Genomic DNA, 22,198 nt, shown 5'->3' on the forward strand with positions numbered 1-22,198 from the left:
TAAAGAACATGAGTGTCCTCTATCTTCTAGTGATGGAGATATCTCCTCGCTTGAACACTTCTATAATTTGGATCTTGAATCTTGCCCAAAGGTCCGTATGCCTGGGGCACTGTTGGGGAAAGATGGAACCTTTAGGATGGGGGGCCGAGTGGGAAGAGGTTAGGTCACTGGGGACATGCCCTTAAAGGGGACATTCAGGCTCCTACCACTCCTCTTTCCTGCTGCTAAGAGGTGGGCAGCTTTGCTCTTCCATGAAGTCCTGCCTGGCCACAGGCCCAGAGCAACAGGGTCAACTGATCATGGCCTGAAATCTCCCAAACGGTGAGGCAGAGTAACTTTTTTCTTCTTTATAAGCTGATTGTCTCAGGTATTTGTTACAGGAACAGAAAGCTAACCCACCAAGGAATGGGAACTGTTCTGGATCTTCCGCCTGTCTTCTCTCTGTCAGGGCAGGTGGTGCTGACGCTGTGTTAGTTACGTCACTGATTGAAGAAGACCAGGAAGCAGAGTCCAGCGGCACCCTTAGTAGATGAGCTTACTTCCTCCAGGGCAGAAGTTTTCAGGGGCTTTCAGGAATGAGTGCAAGTTTTATCTCACCAGTGTATCTGGTCCCCAGGGGACAGCCCAGGCGTGGAGGAAATACCGCGTGTGTGTTTGTGACCACTACACCTTCCCAGTGGGTGTTCAGTTTTGCTGCCTCTTTGCTGTTGGAGTTTCCCATGCAGGCCCCTCCCTCCTTCAAAAGGCAATGTGTCCTTTGAAGGGATCGTGGCGCGGTGGACCTCACGGGTGTGTCCTGTCCTCCACAGACACAGGTGTGTTTGCAGTGGTGAACAGCCATTCCTTGTCCCTGCTGGGGAAGCTGACCATCAGTGCTGCCTTTAACATTGTTTACATCTACACCTCGGAGCTCTACCCCACCATCATCAGGTACGCGTTAGGTTCGCCCAAGCCCCCTCCAGAACTTCTGGGTTTGCTTTCACCAGACTGACCATTCCTCTGCACTGGGAGTCTGTGGGGCAGCAGCAACTCCTCAGAATCTATGGGCTGCTCTTCACCTGTGTGGCTTGGTCCCAGCTGAACTCCCTCATGCAAATCATAAGATTTTCCATGCTCCACACTAAACACATCCTGTCATTCAAACAGGACTTGGACCTGGTTTTATTTTGTTGAATCTGGTTTATGCATTCACCCATCCAGTGTCTGGCATATAACTGACAAGCAGACAAGGCTGCTGTTCTCACAGAGGCTCTGTTTTAGCACAAAATAGATTAATTATGTTTAAGTGTACATTTTAAAACATTATAACGGTCATCTCATACAGTAGTAAGTGAATGTTAGATTTTTTTTTCCAACGTTCATTGTTAAAGGTGGTTTTAAATGAGTTGGAAGGGAAGATGTCAGAAAGAACGTATTCTGTCCTAAATTTCCCCTCATAAATAAGTCTGAAAACAAGAAACTAATTCAAATTTAAAGGGTGGCCTGGGATGCAGCTTATACCTTTCAGAATGACCTCAGGGGGCTGGGTCAGGTTTTCCTCAACCAGCCCTTTCCCAGTCTTTTTGAGGATCATTCTAAGTGGATCCTTCTCATTCCCTTAGCCATGCAATAAGACCAAGGGTTCTTTCTTCCTCTTAGTTTAAAATCCCTTTCCCCAGTAACACATCATATTTCCGAGATTGGCTACTCATTTCCTGATTATTCCCACAACCTAGTTTGTCTGGATATTGGCCTTGAAACTAAAATGTTATCCAAACTAGGGCAACTTGAAAGCAAATGTGGACATTATTAACAATGAGGCTGAGACTACAGAGTGGTGTATGGCCGGCCACCCTATCTAGAACTTCTGCCCTTCTCCCTCCCTACCATCCTCTTTTCTGCCCCCTCCCAACAAAAGTAATATTCTGGGTTACCTGACAGTGTACACACAATCAATTCCTATTTATATTCTGAATTTTTAATACTTGAATTTAAATAAATGGTCAGACTTTTGGGAATATGAAGCCCTGGCTCTCTACGGCTATATTAACTGATTGGAGACTCAAGACACAAAAAAAAATAAAAGCATCAGATAACAGATGTTCATTTCTACGTCATCCTCTATAGATGCACTAATATAGTAGTTATTATCCTCATGTGATCATTTTTTTAAATTAATTAATTATAATTAGGTCTATATGTCAGCAGAATGCATTTGGATTCATTGCGCACAATTGCAGCACAACTTTTCATTTCTCTGTGCACGATGTAGTGTTGCACCATATGTGCAGTCATATGTGTACCTGCGGTAATGATGTCCATCTCCTTCCACCATCTTTTTTAAACTAATTAAAATTACATAAAGTAAAAATTCATTTTCTTGTCCTCACCAGCCACATTTCAAGTACTCAGTAGCCTCATGTGTTCAGTGTCTTCTATATTGGACATCGTAATTACAGAACACTTCCAGCATCACAGAAAGTTGTAATGGGCAATGCCGCTCTATAGGATACTGTGCTTCCGCTCTATAGGATACTGTGCTTACACTGTTCTGGGCCTATTTTACTCCCCCAGCCCCTCTACACACACCACACACAAACACAAACGTGCCTGCACATGTGTATATACTGTCTTTAAATAGTCCCGCTGGAACCAACCTACTGATATAATTTTTATTTTCCTTTTTCTTATGCTTTCAGGAATGTTGGGCTAGGAACGTGTTCCATGTTCTCCCGAATTGGTGGGATTATTGCTCCCTTCATCCCCTCACTGGTTGGTTTGTACCTCCTAATTTTTCTTGATTCTCTGCTTTGGAAATGCTTGTGCTTTTGCATAGAGAGAGAGGTAACACACAGATGCCGGTTAAGATCAACAGACACAAAAATGAACATATGCCTTTTAGATTAAGAACCCAGTACTCAGTCTAGGCAGAATGGATTGGTTTGCTTTTACCCATGAAGGATCTGAGCTTTTGTTCCTCTGATTTCATTGGAGGGTCAGCTGATGCTAGGTCGTCTCCTTCCTGTGTCCATTCATAAGTTAATCAATTAGTAAGTCTTCATGAAGTGCCTGCTTTGCTCAGGGCTCTGTGCTAAGCCCTGGATGCATGTCATCACATGTAACCCTGACGGTAGCTGTATGAGGTAGGTGTCATTGTCACCCCTGTGTTAAAGATGAGAATGCTACAGAAACAGATTAAATGTCTTCCTCTCACACCATCTGGAAAAGAAAACTAGAGAAATATGCCTAGCAGTCTTCATGTGTAATATAATGTATTTGTTAATACACACACCCACACACATACACACACACACACACACACACACATTTACACACACACACACACACAATTTTGGGGGCATTTTCTGGATTTCATAGTGCAAAAAAAGGGGAGAGACTGAATGACAGCCATAAAATCCTTCCAGTCTTATAATGCCCCAGGGCCCCATGCAGGTCTGTCCGTGGTCTGATCTGTGACTTTCCACCAAGCCTATGGAAAGGTAACCAAGGTTGGAGGTAGGGCTCGTAGACCTTCTCTGCGGACTACTGTTCATCACTCAGGCAGCTTAACCCCCACTTCCTAGTATGGGGTGACTGAAATGTGACCCTTGTCTTTTTTCTTTTTAGAGTTGCAATGTACTTCCTTTCCCTGAATATATCTTTCCACGTCCCATGCGCAACTTTAGGTCACGTAACTCTTCTTAACGAAGGAATCATGTTAATTCCATAGTTGTATTAGGCAGAACACCCGTGGGACGCGAGGTGTATATTGGTAAAACGACCTGACTTGGGGTGGCTGTGCCTGAACATCATAATCCCCAGCATCATGTCTTCTCCTTTCCATGAGGAGGGAAAGTGCTGTGTTCCCCTTGCTGGGATCCCACAGTGCAGGCCCTGGGTTTGTGTGCAGTAGGTAACATGTGATGAGAGATCTCTCTCCTCCCTCTTCTCCCTCTCCTCTCTCCTAACTCTGTTTTCCCCTCCCCTCTCCTGCTTCTTTCATCCTCTCCATCACCTCTTCACTTTAGAAAAATTAGGGGGAAAAAAAATGGTCTGAGGGAGAATCCTCATTAGTGCCCACAGAATTTGGAAGTCCAAACCAGAAGATCATAAACCTTAGCACATCTGTACAGGAGGAACTCCAGAATGTTACTAATCGGCTCCAATGGCACGAAGCAGCATCTTGCCATCTCTTTTTGTGTGTTTCTTTGAACCTGTTTGTATTGAAAGAGAACATCAACTTTTCCTAAGAATATCTTTTGAATCTCTGAAGCAATTGCTTATAGGGCCAGCCTTTTACCGTGTTCAATTTTAGTAGTTTAAAAATCCTATGTAGGTAGTAGTATTTTTTCTTTTCAGGGATTTTATCTCTTTAATCCCTGGGTCCCTCCATAAGGGGTTAAAGTATATGGCGTGGTTTGGCTGATTTCAGAACAGAGAACTTTAAAGTTCATCCTCAGCAAATATCTTGGGGTGTCTCTCCTGTGAAGAGCACGTGGAGATCACTGTTAGGAACCACTTTCCCTGAGAGCAGAAGCTGGGTACCAGATTTCCTGTGAAGCCTTGCATGGCCCGCCCTGCTCAGATGTGGCCCTGGCCTCCTGTTCCACCGTATCCACCGCTGCGTGAGGTGGTCCCGTGCTGCGGGTCCACATTCCTTTGCTTCCTCTTGATTTACCTGGCCCCATCTCTACATGCCAGAGGCATCACTCAGTGATCTCCCAGAATAATTCTCTATGAGCAAAGAAAAGGTGGATTATGGTGTAATCTAGTGGGAAGCCCAGACTGGATAATAAACGTGACAGTTTCAGTCACGGGACTGCTTGATGTCATGCGCAGAGGACACTGACACTGAGTTTCGTTTGTTCTGGTCCCACTCTCTGCCCATGCAGAAATATGTGCAGTGGTCTCTCCCCTTCATTGTATTTGGAGCCACGGGCCTGGCCTCAGGCCTCTTGAGTTTGTTACTGCCAGAAACTCTTAACAGCCCGTTGCTGGAGACGTTTTCTGACCTTCAGATGTACTCCTATCGTCGGCTGGGGGAGGAAGCCCTGTCCTTACAGACCTTGGATCCTCCGCAGGTAGGGCTGAGAATCTTTATCTTAACTGTTCGAGTCTTCTGCTTGGATGATGGTTGTTGTTAAAAAAAAAAAAAATAAGAAGAAGAAGAATGTTCCAGTTAGATTCAGTAGAATGGAAAGCAAAGGTGGGATCTGATAGCAGCTGATTTTCAGAAAAAAATAAAGAGGTCTGATGATTCGTTAGCTTTCTTACAACACTCCGGGGACTACTTGGGGGAATAGATGTCATCAAAATACATGTGTTATTTGGAGAGCCAGGTGATAATTTTTCACACTCGGAATGTCATGACGTCATTTCTCTGCCCTCTCCCCCTTTCCTGTTTCAGCCTGCAGACAAGGAGAGCCCTGTAGGGAGTGAGAGTGAGGAAGAGGAAGAGTTTTACGATGCAGATGAAGAGACTCACATGATAAAGTGAAAAAGAGCCGGGACCCCTGCTCAGAAGCACAGGTTCCTCTTGTACACCTCTGGCCACGGCGGGTTCCCGGTGGGTCCTGGGAGAGCCGTACAAAGACAGGCTTGGCCTGAACAGGCGCAGCTGGGTGTTCAGCATGAACTGATTCTTTTCAGGCACAAAGGAAGTTGGAGAAGAAATTTCCTAAGAGAATACCTCACTGCACCGAGGGAATCGTTCTGGTCTAAAAATCCAAGTTTGGTTCAGAATCCTCACCTCGGGCCACACAGCTCCAGTAGTGCGCATTCCAGGGTTAGGAGGCTGACTGGTGTCTAGAAGTTGGTTCATGCTGCTCTTCCTTCGGCATGATCTGGAAGCAGATATGTAAAATGTCTCACCATTTGTGGGGGGGATTGATAAACTGTCTTTAAACTGTAGTCTTCATATGATCTTCCCACATCTGCTCCTATGACTTGTTCCTCCTCCTTAGGAGTATTCTGATACAGGTTATTTTAATTTTGTGTCTAAGGAAAAGCTCTCAGAGGCCATGTGGTGTCCCAGCCGCCCTGCCCCCCCCCGTGTCCCCTCCCCTCATGCCCCCCTGCGTCCCCCCCCCAGCTTTACCTAAACTGATGAACTTTGGTTCTCTCAGGCCCATGGTTGACTTGGCTCTTTGTGCCTTAAGTCCCTGAGCTGATTCCCTAGTGAAAGCCCCACCGCTCCAGAGCTACTGAGGAGAGTCAGAGGCGTGGCTGTGGCCTGGTGACAACCTCTGTTGCTTCAAGGAGCTGATTTCCCACTTACAAGCACCTCCAGAAAAGTTTCCTTCTGGGATTCTAGAACCAGCAATAACTCCCAAATCAGGCACAGTCAACAAAGCTTCCCAAAGACGGAGGGCAGTTAAAAGGTGGATTGTCAAGGATTTTCTTTAAAAAAGAAAGATGCGGCTTTTAATCAAGGAGCCAGGAAAATTATCTTTCGAAATTTCTATTTGTTTTCGCTTTCCGTGTTACGCAATGAGGAACTTGGGCAACGTTTACTGTTTGAACTCTTGACCTGGATAAGCCCTTACCTGTTAATCAGAATAGAAAGCACAGTGATTTCATAGGAAACGTTGGTTTTTTTTTGTTTTCATAAAGTGATTCTCATTTTCAGATGAATTAAAATCATTCTTGTCCTCTAAAGTCACATGCTGGAAATATCTGTTCCCCATATAACTTGAGTACCATCTCTAATAAGAGTATAAGCCAGGAGTCAACAAGCTTGGAGAGCATTCTTTATGGTACTTATGGTACTTTTTTTTTTTTTTTTTAAAGAGAGAGTGAGAGAAGGAGAGAGAGAGAATTTTTTAATATTTTATTTTATTTTTTTAGTTCTCGGCGGACACAACATCTTTGTTTGTTTGTGGTGCTGAGGATCGAACCCGGGCCGCACGCATGCCAGACGAGCGTGCTACCGCTTGAGCTACATCCCCAGCCCTACTTCTGGTACTTTCCCAACCAGAAAAGTTTGTGTTTTCAGAAATTCAAACCTTTCATTTCTGCTGGTCTCTTGGAGAAAGGGAAATTGTGTGAGAGGCAGGGGTGTCACTCTGGATGCTGCTTGATGAAGACACTTTCCTCCCAGTTGGCTCCAGATACACTTCTGTTCTCTTCCACATGGACCGTCGGCTTCTTGGTTTGTGCTCTAACTATCTGTACCTTGGGATGTGTAAAAGTGCTTTTACGTTCTCCGTGTCCTTGATTATGGATTGGGATCTTCATAGACAGGCATCATCTTTACTCTTTCTCCTTGATGTGCTTAGAACACTGGCCTAGACAAGAGTAAGGACCTGCTACATCCTACTGTTTCTAGCCATCAGGGAGATGATGGGACTCCTCCTCGAATCATATTTGCAAATCCCAGGCAAATCTGACTCACAGCACCAAGTTGTGGAATCCTGCTTCTCTTTCTCTGGAAAATGGAGAGCTGCCCACCATCCAGGGAGGGAGAAAGAAAGAACTTACATAGACACTTAGAAGTTCTTATTAAATGGTCAAGTATTTGAAATAAAACAATAAATCAACATATATATGTATATATATATATATATATATATATGTATATTTATATATGTTTTTGTTGGCTGGAGCTGTCTTTACATCATAAGAACAATGTATCTCTTTGTAGGAAATTTGGACACTGGAAGTTATAACATGTATTACCCATTGGCCTGGAGACCATCCATGTTATGGCTTTCTCCAGTGAAGACTGAGAGTCCATCTCTTTATTAGCACGGGGGTTCTTGCTGCTTCTAGCTAAACAAATGGGTTCAATTAATTCCATCTCTGGGTTTCCTCCTCTCCAGGTAGGAGGTAGAAGTAAGGAGGAAGGGATCCACAGTTCGAATATATGTTGTTGAAAAGGCTGAGTTGGCTGTCTCATGTCAGAGGTATTACTAAATTCTGTTTCTCTCTGGATAATCCGTTAGCAAAGTTTAATAATTAGCATTTGTTTTTTTTGTTGTTGTTGTTTCTACCGACTTTAAAATAATAGATTTTTCTTTTTTTTTCTTTTTTTTTTTTAAAGAGAGAGTGAGAGAGGAGAGAGAGAGATAGAGAGAATTTTTAATATTTATTTTTTAGTTCTCGGCGGACACAACATCTTTGTTGGTATGTGGTGCTGAGGATCGAACCCGGGCCGCACGCATGCCAGGCGAGCGCGCTACCGCTTGAGCCACATCCCCAGCCCTAAAATAATAGATTTTTCTGCATTTGGTAATGTTGAAGAATATTGTTCATAAAGAATGTACACACATATATATGTACATCAGTTAAATTATTGAAAATTGGTGGTAACATCATTTACACAGATGATTTGTAAAAAAAATCATGCTTTGTTTTTAAATTTCATTCAAAATTAAATTTCTTTTATCCTAAAAAGTAGCAAGAAACAATGTAAGACAAATAAGAAATCTAAAGGTATTTAGAGCCAAAGATCTAACTGATTAATGTTGTAATTTCCTGATTTTGTGAGTTAAAACCATGGCCCATTGAAAAGCCAGTGCTTATCTTTTGGCTGATTTCAAACAATGTAGACATTCTTTAATATTTATAAATGAGCAATAAGGAAAATACAACAAATAAGAAAAAAACAAAAGTTTCTGGGTCACTACTTACATTGCTATAACCTGAACAGACAGACATTTTATAGTTGCCATTGATGGAGATACTTTAGTAAATGATTTATATTATAAACAAATGGATACTGAAATAATTGTCACTATTATATCAGAATAAAATACAGGTTTTCAGTAGGACTGACTTCTTCGTATAGATTTTTTAAATCATAGATCCTTACATTGAAAAGATATCTAGAAAGGATTAGATTTTTGGGGGGGCTTTTTGTGAATTTAATCAAGGATCATGAAACAGAATTGTTCTTTTGTTCTGACAGGATGTGTCAAGATGTGCAATAGCATCTTTGACAAATACAGAACTTGCTAGAAATCATGAGCAATGTTTGGGACAGGGATTATAGCAAAGCTAGAGAGTCATTGTACAAAAGACAACTATAAAAACATTTTTAGAAAGAGAAGAATGCAAAGATGATGCATTGTGGAGAATCCATCAACATAGCACATCAGAGGAGAAGGACCTATTATCATATCAATAGATATGTCAAGATTGCTGACAAAATTCATCACTCATTCAAAATAAAAACTGTCAACAGACTAGGAATATAGGAAGTGCCCCTAGAAAAATAAGGGACATGTGGTAGTAGCTATGGTGAATTGTCACACAATATCTGTTCACCCTGCTGATACCTTGCCTTCAAATTTTCTTGATCCTGACCCACAATAAGAAATGCTTTTTTAAATATATTCATTCTCTTTTTCCTTCCCCTTACAAATTTATACACATATATAAAATATCCTCAAAACATTTGTGTGTAAATGATATGTGTAGTTTTCATAAAACAATACTTATTCTTGCTAGGCACACTGATAATTTATAATTTGTTCTGTTTCATTTTTTAAACTGCCATTTGTGATCTACCCATTAGATCAATTTCAACTGCAGTCAATTAGACTGCAACCTGTCGTTTGAAATCTACTGTTCTGCTCTATCTTCTTGTATTATAGATGCTTTAAGGCTAAAATGTCCATTTTCTGAACTCCCTTGCAGCTAGGTTCTCAGTGCAATTTAGTTTCAGTTAGATACAGATAAAATTTGGAATGTGGGCACAACAAGGAGTCTCTTCTGCTGGGATTCACAGTGATGAGGCCATTTGGTTTCTCTGAGGCAGGATAGTAGAGATGTTGACAGGAACAATGTTAATTAAAATTTTAACAAGATTTTTTTTTAACAGAACTTGGAATAACAATTCTAGTATTCACATGGGAAAGCAAAATATCCCAAATAGTTAAGACAACCCTGAAAAAAAAATGTAAACAGAAGGAAATAGATTTCTCAGATATCAAACTTAAAAAGCTATAGTTTTGGTCAGCAATAGACAAGTAGATTGATGGAACATAGAGAGCTTCCAGAAAAAGGCCAAACCCATGTAACAATCATGCACTTTTTAAATATGTATCAGTGAGAAAAGAGCAAACTATCTATAGGGGAACAACTGGGTTTCCATATCAAAGAAAATAAAATCAGATCCTCCTTATCATAACAACAACAAACATTCCAAGTAGATTGAAGACCTAAATGAAAAAAAACCCAAAACTTTAAAATTATGAGAAAATGATGTAGGGCAATAATCTTATGACTCAGGGGGATAGATGAATTTCTCAGATAAGAAGTGAAGAGTCACTCTGGGGTTGTAGTTCAGTGGTACAGTGGGTGCTTGCCTCTCATTCATGAGGCACTGGGTTCGATCCTCAGCACCATGTAAAAATAAATAAATAAAGACTGTGTCCATCTACAACTAAAAAGAGATATTTAAAAAAAGAAGTAAAGAATCACAAAGCCTTGGAAAATGATATATTTGCCTCTCTAAATTTAAAACTCTTTTTTTCTACATCAACAAAAATACCACAAAGTTCAAGAAAAGCACTAGATTAGGAAAAAAAATATTTGCAACCTCTATAACAGACAAGGATTATTATACTGAATATATAAGAATTACTGCAAATCAGAAAGAAAAGTGATAGGAAAGTTTACAGGGAATATGATTAGACAGTTCAAGATGAAAAGATGTTCAACCTCACTGGAAGATCAGGGAAATGCAAATTGAGACAACATTAAGACATCATTTAAAATCCATTAGGCTGGGTACAAAATGAGACTATCAAATGCTGAAACCATGAGGTAAAAAGAATTAACTGACATCCTGAGAGAACCATAAATTGATTCATCAACTTGATTGTCATTAGGAAGTCAAGTTGAAAATGTGCATATTCTATGGTTCAGAATTTCTGCGCCTATGTATATGTAACGGAACAGTGCTTTTAGAACTTTTTACTGTAACCCATTGTAAGAAAAATGTTTTGCACAGGGACGCCCAGTCCACCCACCTACATACAGATTCATATGTATCTCTCTCTACATGTAACTGATTAGTTTTGTAAAACAATAAACAACCTGTAGTATCTGTACTGTTATATTTTCTATTCCATTTTACTTAAAAAATAAAAGAATATTGGTGATGACTCCCTAACATGATTTCACGGTTCACAAATGAGCAAAACATGCAGTTGGAAAAAGTGAAACATGAAATTCTTATTTGCTTTAGTTCTTGCCTAGTACTTGAGCAAGGACATGTGGACAGAGTCCATTGCAGCTTTATGAGGTGTGAGAGGATGAAATTACATGCACATTTCTGTATACAGCAGAGAAATGGACATGTACAGTTTTATGTTTATGGAATGGAATGCAAACATAAAAGTTCTATGTATTATTAAGGTATTTGGATCTCAGCAATGTTGAACAATATGTTGGCAAATTCTTGCTCACATGTTGGTCCAAATTTCTCCTAAAAAAGAGCTTTGCATTTGTAGAAATATCTGGACAACTCCTAAGCCAAGACTCCTAAAGCTCTGTGTTTTAAAGTTGAAAAAGATATTTTGCAATAAAATATTTTTTTTATTCTTCAATAAAATAGTATTGACAGGATCTCAGTCTAGAACTGGCAGAGCAATTGGTTATGAATAGAATTCTTACAAAAATTGCTTTGCTTTGCTTCAAAACATAACTTCAGGATGCTGCCTGAAATGATTGTGGGTGGTGGGCAAAAACTACGCACACTCAACTTAAGAGAAGAGTTCAATAAAAAATTTACCTAAGCAGATCCTCTAGGAACCATGGAGTAGCAGGGAGCTTGGGAGAGGAAACTCACTGAGTCTGTGAGGGTCAGCCTGTGAGGAGCGTCAAGCAGCCCAAGGACTGGATCCAGATGGGGTTAACAAGATACTCACCACTAAGGAACACTTAAAGTTGGTGAATATCTGTCTCATCCAATGAATGGGGTTTTAGAACTGTTGAGACTAACCTGTTTTTTTTTTTTAATTTTTCATTTTTTTTATTGGTTGTTCACAACATTACAAAGCTCTTGACATATCATATTTCATACATTAGATTGAAGTGAGTTATGAACTCCCAATTTTACCCCAAATGCAGATTGCAGAATCACGTCGGTTACACATCCACAATTTTACATAATGCCCAATTAGTAATTGTTGTATTCTGCTACCTTTCCTATCCCCTACTATCCCCCCTCCCCTCCCCTCCCATCTTCTCTCTCTACCCCATCTACTGTAATTCATTACTCTCCTTGTTTATTTTCCCATTCCCCTCACAACCTCTTATATGTAATTTTGTATAGCAATGAGGGTCTCCCTTCATTTCCATGCAATTTCCCTTTTCTCTCCCTTTCCCTCCCATCTCATGACTCTGTTAAATGTTAGTCTTTTCTTCCTGCTCTTCCTCCTTGCTCTGTTCATAGTTGCTCTCATTATATCAAAGAAGACATTTGGTATTTGTTTTTTAGGAATTGACTAGCTTCACTAAGCATAATCTGCTCTAGTGCCATCCATTTCCCTGCAAATTCTATGATTTTGTCATTTTTTATTGCTGCATAGTACTCCATTGTGTATAGATGCCACATTTTTTTTATCCATTCATCTATTGAAGGGCATCTGGGTTGGTTCCACAGTCTAGCTATTGTGAATTGTGCTGCTATGAACATCGATATGGCAGCATCCCTGTAGCATGCTCTTTTAAGGTCTTCAGGGAATAGTCCGAGAAGGGCAATAGCAGGGTCAAATGGTGGTTCCATTCCCAGCTTTCCCAGGAATCTCCAAACTGCTTTCCAAATTGGCCGCACCAATTTGCAGTCCCACCAGCAATGTATGAGAGTACCCTTTTCTCCACATCCTCGCCAGCACTTGTTGTTGGAGACTAACCTGTTTTTGATTGTGATAAAACAACAGATTCATTTTGTTTCCCAGTAAATATAGATGCTGTTTACCTCAATCCATAGGATATTTGTCTTGCTGTTGTAGGTGGTATTTTCCCATTTAGTTGTGTGGCAGGCTCAGATTATGATTAAAAAGCTGAGGGACTTTATATTGTCTGCAATTGGGGCATATGATCTGCCCAACAACCCCCCCCCCCCCACTTGCCTTCTGTAGATCTTTTGCTGGGTACTGAAGAAAACACTAATAACCTGAGGACTCCATCTAAGATTTTATTGACTTGACTTAGCAAATGCTTTTTATGAAGCTTCACATGCACACCCATTTCCTTTGTAATACAAAATAGGAGCGGTGACCTGAAGTGAATTATTTATGTCTGTAATGTGCTTGCCTCTAATGCAGCATAGTTAGATTAGAAAATTTAATTCTGAAGTTTATAGGGAAAAATTGTCAGAAAACAAGCAGTTTGATTTCAAATAATATTCTTTTCAAGTTATTTATTGAAATTAGTTTTTCCATTATAGTTTACTCTGAGTGGACATCATCATCAAGGAAGAGGAGGAGAATGAAAAGTAGTTTGCTTTGATAGAAGAACAGTTGCAGAAAATACGTGGATATGCCAATCAAATCCACTTTTCCTTAAAAAAAATGCTCCCAAGGGTCTTTCTAGTTCTCATAAGTAATAGGGTATTGTATTAGTTTCCTGTTGCTGCTGTAACAAATTACCACAAACTGTGACTTTGAACAGGACATTTACTCTATGAGGATTCTGGAGGTCAGAGTGCAAAATGAGTTCTAAGACTTTCAAAACGAAGGTATCAGCAGGGCTGTTTCAAGATTCTCCAGGGGAAAATTCATGCCTTGCCTCTTGGAAGTCCCTGGAGGATGCAGCATTCCTGAGTCCTGACGAATCACTCCTATCTTGGCTCTGGGATCACGTAGCCATCTTCCTACTGTGATCTCCTGCCTCCCTCTTAGGTAGATACTGTGATTGTTATCAGGCCACCCAGATCATTCAGGCTAATCAGTGAATCTGAAGATCATTACCTTAATCACATCTGTGAAGTACCTTTTGCAATAAAAGGCCACATTCTTAGGTTCTGGGGGTTAGAATTCGGATAATTTTGGGGGCTATTGTTTAACAGATGTCTACCACAGATGTCGTAAAGTGTGTGTGTCACTAAGATAGTCTCTCGGTATGAAGAATCTGGCAGTCCTTGATATATATGATAAGTTGACTGGAATGATTTAGCCATCATCTAGAGAAGCCAGACCCGGACCATGGGAAACTCCCCCAAATCGGCATTTATTATTGATCTTCTCTACCCATCCGGCTATGCAGGAAGTTTCTCACAGAGAACTATTATTTCTTACAGTTTGAAAGAATAATATGCCTAACAAAAGAATATGAACCTAGTAAGTCTTTGTTTCTAAGTTTCATTTCTTGTTGTATCTTTTTTGCTTTGTTTTGTTTTCGTTTTTTTGGTGCTGGGGATTGAACCCTGTGCCTTGTCCATGCTAAGCACACGCTTTACCACTAAACGACACCCCTGTCCTTAACATGTAGCAGTTGCTTTATCAAAATCCATTCTGATATCACTTATACTTTTGTTATGTTCTCTTAAATGATCCTGTACTTTTCCACTATAGTATTACTGAGTGATTTAATAAACAACCATGTCTTTCTTCCTGGGCATACATGCCTTTCTTTTTTCTACTACATTGGAGCCCATAACAGTGGACCAGTGTGTGCTAGGCATTCCTGTATTTTTGAAGGAATGCCTGAATCTCTCACTGTTTTTTCCCAGGAGTTCTAATGCAGCACTGGTCTAAGAGGCAAACATGGACTGTATCGTATCCATCTTAATAACCCTAAGAATTCACAGAGTACAGGAGACACGATGAGCATTTGATTTTTAAAGGCATTGATTTAACTGATCTATCTAGTCCTATATTTTCCCAAAGTCAATTTGAGAAAAGCCTATGGATAATTTTAGCTCTTAGATAACTAGAATGACCTCATTCCTCCTTAATCTTATCATTAGGCAATCTCACCATTTTCGGCAAGGTCATAATCAGGATTAAAATACATTCCAAAGAAATATTCTATTTTAACCAGGTTGAAAATGTCCACCTCAAAAACAGAAGTAAGCAAAGAAGGATTAATTCTTAAATAATAACCTTGTGTATGTACTTATGAATTTATCAGCAAAATACCATGTGGTTGTGTTGGGGATATGGCTCAAGCAGTAGAGAGCTCGCCTGGCATGCGCGGGGCGCTGGGTTCGATCCTCAGCACCACATACAAATAAAATAAAGATGTTGTGTCCACCGAATACTAAAAAATAAATATTAAAAAAAATCCTCTCTCTCTCTCTCTTAAAAAAAAAAAGACAAAAACATGTGGTTGACTGAGTACAGAATAAATGGATTCTGCCCACATGGGTGTGCATGTGTATGTAAAGCTGATATCTCTCTGTCTTCGCAGAGAGGCAATCCTATGACTGTCTGCTTTAGAGGAGTTGTTGGCATAATTACAAAGTTTGTAAAATTCATGTCTCTTACAATAATTCATTTAAGAATAACAGGTAAGAAGTTCAGCGATGCTGTCAGTGTGGTTCCAGGCATTTGAGGATCAAGGCATTTAAGAGGAATCATTAGGCATTAATACAGGCGTTAATACATCTTTCTGTCTGCTGGCTCTAGTAGTTTAATTAGACTACAGGTCACCTTTGATGTGTCAGAGGAAGGCTTGGTCAGAGGAATGAATTCCTACCTGAAAACAACTGGGGAGAAAGCCTGAGGGGAAAGTCGACAGACTGGTTATGTCCATTTCTTCATCCTACTACATCCCCAAAAGGTATTTATTAGTTGGGAAGTAAGTTCCAAAACATCTGTAAAACAAAGAAAATGCATCTCGATGCCCTGGGGCTGTTGAATTCCACAGCTGTTGACTCACAGATGTAAGCAGAGACTAACACGGCAGACACTCTTTCTCAGTGAAGGAATTTACAATCTTCTCCATCTAGTCCACCTGGAGAAGGAAAAGCCCTATTAAGGAGTCAGCTGATGGGAGAAGAATGGCAAGCTGAAGGGCTGGAGGGTGGGGCGGGGGCAGAGAGCCTTTGGGGACCATGTGATGGAGGAGCAAAGTTAGAGGAATAAAGTATTCCGGCGAATCAAGCAGAGGAATTAAGTCATTAATTAATACGCTTAGCTGGCAGAGGTATCTATCACTAGATGATGCCCAGATGAGAAATAAAAGGACAGCCTAGGATTTGTTTGTCTTGGTTCCCTTTAAGCATTTCAAACCACCTCACAGCGCCGGAAGCTTATCCCTAGGTAGAGATGCATAAAAGATCAAAAGATTTATTGAGCTCGTTTCTAGTATTCCAGAGATTATTTCAGGAAAAAAAAAGTCACATTGATTTATTCATCAGCTATTTTGGGTACCCACTGTTTGCCAGGACTTTTTCTAGGTACTGGATTTAAAAAGATAACGTGTATTTTTGTTCTCTTGGGCTTCTTTTTCCTTAGGCTCTGTTTGACAGCGGTGTCATCACTGCCATGCACTGGGTGCCAAGCATCATGCCACCACATTAAGTACTCTCCGCGGTGGTGTGACATGACCCTCACAGCCCTGTTAGGTAGGTGGGTGATCTCTGCTCTGTGGATGAAAGGTGTGGAACTCAGACGTGGAATGACTTTCTTGGGGGTCAGAGCTAGTGAGTGGCCGTGCCAGGCCTAGATCCCATTTTTCATATGACAAGTCCCATACACTTAATTACCCCTTCTACCCCGCCTTCCGTGGAAGAATCAACTCAAGAGCAGAAGGGCCACTTGTATTTCAAACAATATCAGAAATGGCTCCAACTCTCCTCCCTGGCTTTTAGGACAAGACTAGACAATATTTTCAATTTTAAAAATTAAAAAATAAGTAAATAAAATTAAAAAAAAGGCCATATTGAGAAGCAAGGGTATTGGTGGACTCCTTACTAAGCTGTTTTGATTAGGCTCCTGGAGGCAGACTATTTTAAGAAGAGTTGTAATTATTTAAAGATTCCCCCTGTTTTTTTAGAAACATGGAAATTTTATTTTTCCAGAATTAAATCAGTACAAGAATACATTTGTCATTCGGTGGCATAGATTGACGGAGAAGCTGGTCAAGATTCAGATTCCTCAGGAAGGTGGAGTCCAGTTAGGATCTCCTAGAGAGGGTGGCAGAATTCCCTCGGCCATCTCTGGGGGTGCCTTTGAGACTGCTCTCACTCTTCACTTTGGGGAAACAATTGACCTGCCATTCCACTGAGTACATTCAGGGAATGCTGGCTGAGGGCACAGTAGTAGGCTCAGGACTGTCAAAGATCAGTGAGGTGTGTTTCTCCAGCGGTGAGCCTTCCCAGGGTTTGGCCCGAGTGGGATATGTCAGCATAGGAGGTGCGGAAGGCTAGGGGAAGGGACTTAAGTAGCACAAAGGTGAAAGGCCATAATGAAATCAGAGAAGAGGCCCAGGTCTCCAAGTTTGTGGGACTGGTTAGTAACGGAAACGTATTTGCTTTCGAGGAAGAATCTCTTGAGAAATGAGATCTCAGGCTGAGATCTCTGTCAGGCTTTCAAGGCAGTCTAAGTCACATAACTTCTAAAATTGTACCACACCCTGTGCTTTGATCATGCCCCCGCCTAAAACCTGTTACTGACAGAGAAGAAACACCTGCTGTTGGTCATTTCCTCCTGTAAAGCCTGCCCCCTTACCCATCAGCCACATTTCAAAGCCCAGGGCCAATAACCAGGTCTTCCCAAGTGCCACCCATTTTTCTTTCTTCCACATTCCTCATTAGATATCTTTATTTGATACTCAATAACTTTTAGTTTGGGATTTGTTCAAGATATTCCCAAAAGGGCATTTTGAGTACTTCCGGAACTCTTCATAATCAACACGGTGGAAAAATAATGGGTTTTAGAATCAGAGAGACATCCTCGCTTTTCTCAAACACAATATAAAATGTTAATAATACCATCTGTACTCTAAGTCTGTTTGGTGAATTATGAAGCAATGTGTTTGTTAAATCCCAACTGTCACGTAGTACAGCACAGCTTCAGTAAGTGGAACTACCAAAGATCTTTTTTCTTTTTCTTTTTGGCACCAGGATTCAACTCGGGGACATTTAACCACTGAATCAACATCTCCAGACCTTTTAATTTTTTTTTTTTTTTTTTAATTTTGAGACAGGGTGTCAACAAGTTGCTGAGGTTGGCTTTGAACTCGTGATCCTCCTGCTTCAGCCTCCCAAGTTGCTAGGATCACAGGCATGTGCCGCCACTCCCGGCAAGAATTTTTAAAGATTTTTAAACAAGGCTTTAATGCACACATATTTAAAAGTGAATTTTGTTTTGTTTTGGTTTTTGCCCAGGCACAGTGCATACACTTAGCCCCCAGGTACTTGGAAGGCTGAGGTAGGAGGCCAGCCTTGGCAGCTTAATGAGACCCTGTCTCATTTTTAAGAAAACATATTTCTACTTGATCCACTTCATTTGCCAACTAACAATGGAGCTGAGGAAATAAGATTTGTATCTGATCGTTGGCCTCCTCTTTTTTTGCCCTTGAAGATCTGTCATTTTGGGTGGAGGAATGTCTGTTAACTGCTTTGCCCTGAGGGAAGCCAACTTCCCCTCCCTTTTTTTCTGAGGAATCCTTGTTTGGAGAGGAGATTGCAGCCTCCTGGTGGGGAGGAGTGGAAGGATTATATAAAAAACAACTTTCTTGGGCCCTGAATGTCAACAGACCTGCTTTCTTTGTCTTGGGAAGCACGTTGGAGGGGTAAGTGTGGGAGAGAGGTAAATGGTCTCTCTCTCTCTCTCTCTCTCTCTCTCTCTCTCTCTCTCTCTCTCTCTCTCTCTCTCTCTCTCTCTCTCGTGTGTGTGTGTGTGTGTGTGTGTGTGTGTGTGTGTGTGTGTGTGTGTGTGTATCTGGGGGAGAAAGCCAGAAACAGAAGCACTGGCTGCATCATACTCAGGAGAGAGAAGGACCCTTGAAGATTCTCTCTAGCTACAGGTGCGCTCAGGACAGGTGATCTGTTCAAAACGCCATCTATATTTAAATTATGGAAATCCAAGGAAACTCTTAGGCGAATGGACAGGAAGCAAACTCTGATACGCATCATAGACACATCACAGAAGGCTGATGAACAAGTCTCATTTTTTTTTTAGAGACGAAAGTACGTTACCAGACTTGGGTTTTTCATCCAAGGGTACTTTTCCACTGAGCTCCATTCCAATCCTTTTAAATTTTATTTTGAGACAGGGTTCTCTCTAAGTTGCTCAGGCTAGTTTTGCACTTGTCAACCGCCTCCCTTATTGCTGGGATTGTAGGTCCTTTCCACCACGCCCAGCTCTACATTATTTTGAAAGGCTTCAAAGTCTTGTGTTATATGGTTGGATTACAACTTATTTAGCCAATGTCTACTGGTTGCATGTTTAGCTTTGTTTTCCCTCCTGTAATGAGGTATATCATACTTTCGGGGTTTCCTCCAGAGAAATTCCAAAATGCAAACATGGGTCAATGGGCAAAAATTTTTAAAAGTTCCTTGAAAGTCTTTATTATCAGATTACACTGCCGTTGTTAATACAGTCTCCTAAAATGCTGGGAACTTTTTCTGATCTTTGCCAAACTCAAATAACGGAGGGTGGGGGGGTTGGCGTTTATTTGGTTGGATGAGGGAATTCTCACTGTTGGGACCTTCATATGCACCTTGCTGATTACTAGAGATGTAACTGCCTTTTGTGTTTTGTAACCATTTTTACTTTTCATTTTCTGCTCATTCTGTATTTTGAAATTATGTTGTCTAGTTTTGAAGTTTGAAATTCTTATTCAGTGAAGTCTTTCTGTACCTTTAGCATAAATTTCTCATACGGACAAGTTCAGATAAATGTTCATTCTTGTTTTCTTTGTTTTGACTTGTCCTGATATTTAACTTGTGAATTTGCTTGGAATTTGTTTTGGTGTAAGGTGCTGTATGGGGGCCTGGATTTCCTCTTTCTGACTGGGCTGAGCATTTTCCCTTGCAGGATTTGCTCACCATCTCTACTCCCACCCATCAGGAAAACCCTCCTCATCTCAGGTCCCTAAGGGCCCAGCACTACTGGATAGTCATAAAGGTTTAGGCAGAAAACAGGTGGGGTGGGAGGAAATTTGTCTTCCACATGATTTTCGTAATGCAGGTTCTTTTCCGTTCTTAATTCTGCTTCAAGTTCCTTTTGGATTATTGTTACTTTTCTCATACTCTCTCTTTAACCAAGTTCAGCCAGATGCCTCTTTATCTCTTGTCTTACAATGCCTTCATTCACCTGTTTTGTTTTTTTCCATTGTTTTCCTTGGATTTTTTAATATTCTGTGAAGCCAAAGCTGCATACGTATTCTTTCTCAGAGTAAACCTTTCATAAGCATCCTCATATCCCACCACCTTTCTGTGTTTTAGGTTATATGATATTTTCATAGTCTCCTGTTAATTGTTCACTGATTCACGAACCCAAAAGACAAATCCAGCTCCGATGTTTGCCAGAAAACTTTGTTGGATTCTTGTTGGGTTGGTTTGTCTTGTGTGCTGGGCATCCAAACCCTTGGCCTCCCACTTGCTAGACAAGCACCCTACCACTGAGCTACACAGCCAGCTGAGATTCTTGTTGGATTCCCTTACCTGGAGGTTTAGACCTCTACTCCCTAGATTTTAACTTTGGAAAGTGGTTAATAAAAGCTCCCCTGTCCTCCCAGGGCTTGAATGGAGGACTTACAGAGCTGGGGCGGCAGGCCAGGTCAGCAGGAAACCTTCCAAGCCTGGACAAGCCACTGAACCAGGGTCTGGTTTGTAGCATTTAATTACCTGCTTGGTCAGCTGCTGAGTGGTTGGTGTGGCTCTATGTGGGTTCTTCCTAGTTTATTCTCCCCAAATCTAGAAGGATCACTGTCTGGCTGGGCTTTCTCCTTTCTAGGCATTTCCAATGCAGCAGCTTCTAAGACTGGTGCTTCCAACTGTGGACTGTGAACAGGGGTGATGTACTTCTCCTGGACTGGATCCCACCCTCTCTTTCCAAATTAAGGGTTACTAAAGGTTTGGGAAGAATTCATACCAACCTACTATAACACATATCCAATTCTCACTTTTTCAGTCAGTTGACCTGGGTTGAGAGTAAAAGAGATTTTGATGCCTAGACTTATTTTACCATTTAATTTAAAGTCTGCTGTCGTTCAATGGCCTCTGGCCTTAATATCTTTACTCTCCTTACATTTTTTTTTCTGCCATCAGAAGGATTTGTTTCCAGATGCAAATGTTATTATTTTATCCCCCAGCTTAAAAACTTCCAATGTTTAGAGGCGGGAGAAGAGAGAAAGAGAGGAGGGGAGGAAAGGGTAGGGGGAATGGGGATTGAAACCAAATTCCTTGCATAAACCCAACGACTATCTATAATTATAATATTTTAATTAAAAAAAAGAAACTCAGCAGTGGAGCTAGTTACAATTGAAGGATCAGAGGATAATCTGAGCCTCTTGAGATAGCCCTCAGTTTGCATAGGAGGCAAGTTTGGTTTCATTCGGGCTTAACATTAACATTCCTGGCAGACTGTCTCTGGGTAGGTGACACCAAGGTCCTTTATCTCTTGGAGGCAGGCTCAGCCCCACCCTCTTGCAGATACTGGGGCGTGGGGGTTGGGGGGACTCCCATTGGTTTCTTTACCTAAGTTTCAAAGTTCATGAACAAAGTTCATGTTACACCCAGCTATAATTTGGATGCTGCTGATCTCCAGAGACTCAAATCATTTCATGTTCCCCAGCACAACAGTGGCAACAAACTCCTTCCAGTTTTTAAATCATGTTGTATTCATTTTTAGTTTTTATCAAATATTTGTCGAAGAACATTATGCAGAACTGTAGGAAAAGAAAAGTCTCTCTGATAAGTCTGACCTTTAAGGATATAAGGCTGGTCCAGGAGACAGAAAACCGTAATTGTCATGAACAATTGCAATCCAGTTTCGGCAAATACTACAGTAGAGGTTACTAGAAAACAGAGAGAGTGCTGTAGGAAAGATATTAGGCCTCCATTTCATTGAGATAATAATTCACAGGCCACAAAATTCACTCCTTTAAAATGGTTTCAGTATACTCACAAGTTTGAGCAGCTTTTACCACTAATTTCAGAATGTTTTTGTACACACACACACACACACACACACACACACACACACACACAACCAACTTTGTACTCATTAGCACTCTCCATTTCCACCTGTCCCCAGGACCTGCCATTACGAATCTATTCTCCACCTCCATGAATTTACTTATGCACATTTCA

General features: G+C 40.9%; 2 protein-coding genes across 6 annotated transcripts in view; both read left to right on the forward strand.

The window, feature by feature from the left end:
* Slc22a15 (solute carrier family 22 member 15) overlaps window positions 1–11,090 on the forward strand; it is a 73,930-nt gene extending 62,840 nt beyond the window's left edge. For 3 of the 5 annotated variants that reach the window (XM_078027070.1, XM_078027071.1, XM_078027072.1), the window contains 4 exons: window positions 810–930; window positions 2,679–2,751; window positions 4,872–5,060; window positions 5,387–11,090. In XM_078027070.1, coding sequence (XP_077883196.1) covers window positions 810–930; window positions 2,679–2,751; window positions 4,872–5,060; window positions 5,387–5,476 — 473 coding nt within the window. In that variant the 3' untranslated portion in view covers window positions 5,477–11,090. Of the gene's footprint in view, window positions 1–809; window positions 931–2,678; window positions 2,756–4,871; window positions 5,061–5,386 lie in introns of all 5 variants that reach the window. The other 2 variants (XR_013428072.1, XR_013428073.1) reach the window with 2 other exon arrangements.
* Window positions 11,091–12,808: 1,718 nt separating this feature from the next.
* The window catches only part of Mab21l3 (mab-21 like 3), a 92,992-nt gene continuing 83,602 nt past the window's right edge, over window positions 12,809–22,198 (forward strand). The window contains exon 1 of the mRNA XM_078027075.1: window positions 12,809–18,672. The gene's annotated coding sequence lies outside the window, so the exon portion shown is untranslated. The remainder of the gene's footprint in view (window positions 18,673–22,198) is intronic.

This window comes from Ictidomys tridecemlineatus, chromosome 11, assembly GCF_052094955.1.
Source record: "Ictidomys tridecemlineatus isolate mIctTri1 chromosome 11, mIctTri1.hap1, whole genome shotgun sequence".
Taxonomy (NCBI): Eukaryota; Metazoa; Chordata; class Mammalia; order Rodentia; family Sciuridae; genus Ictidomys; species Ictidomys tridecemlineatus.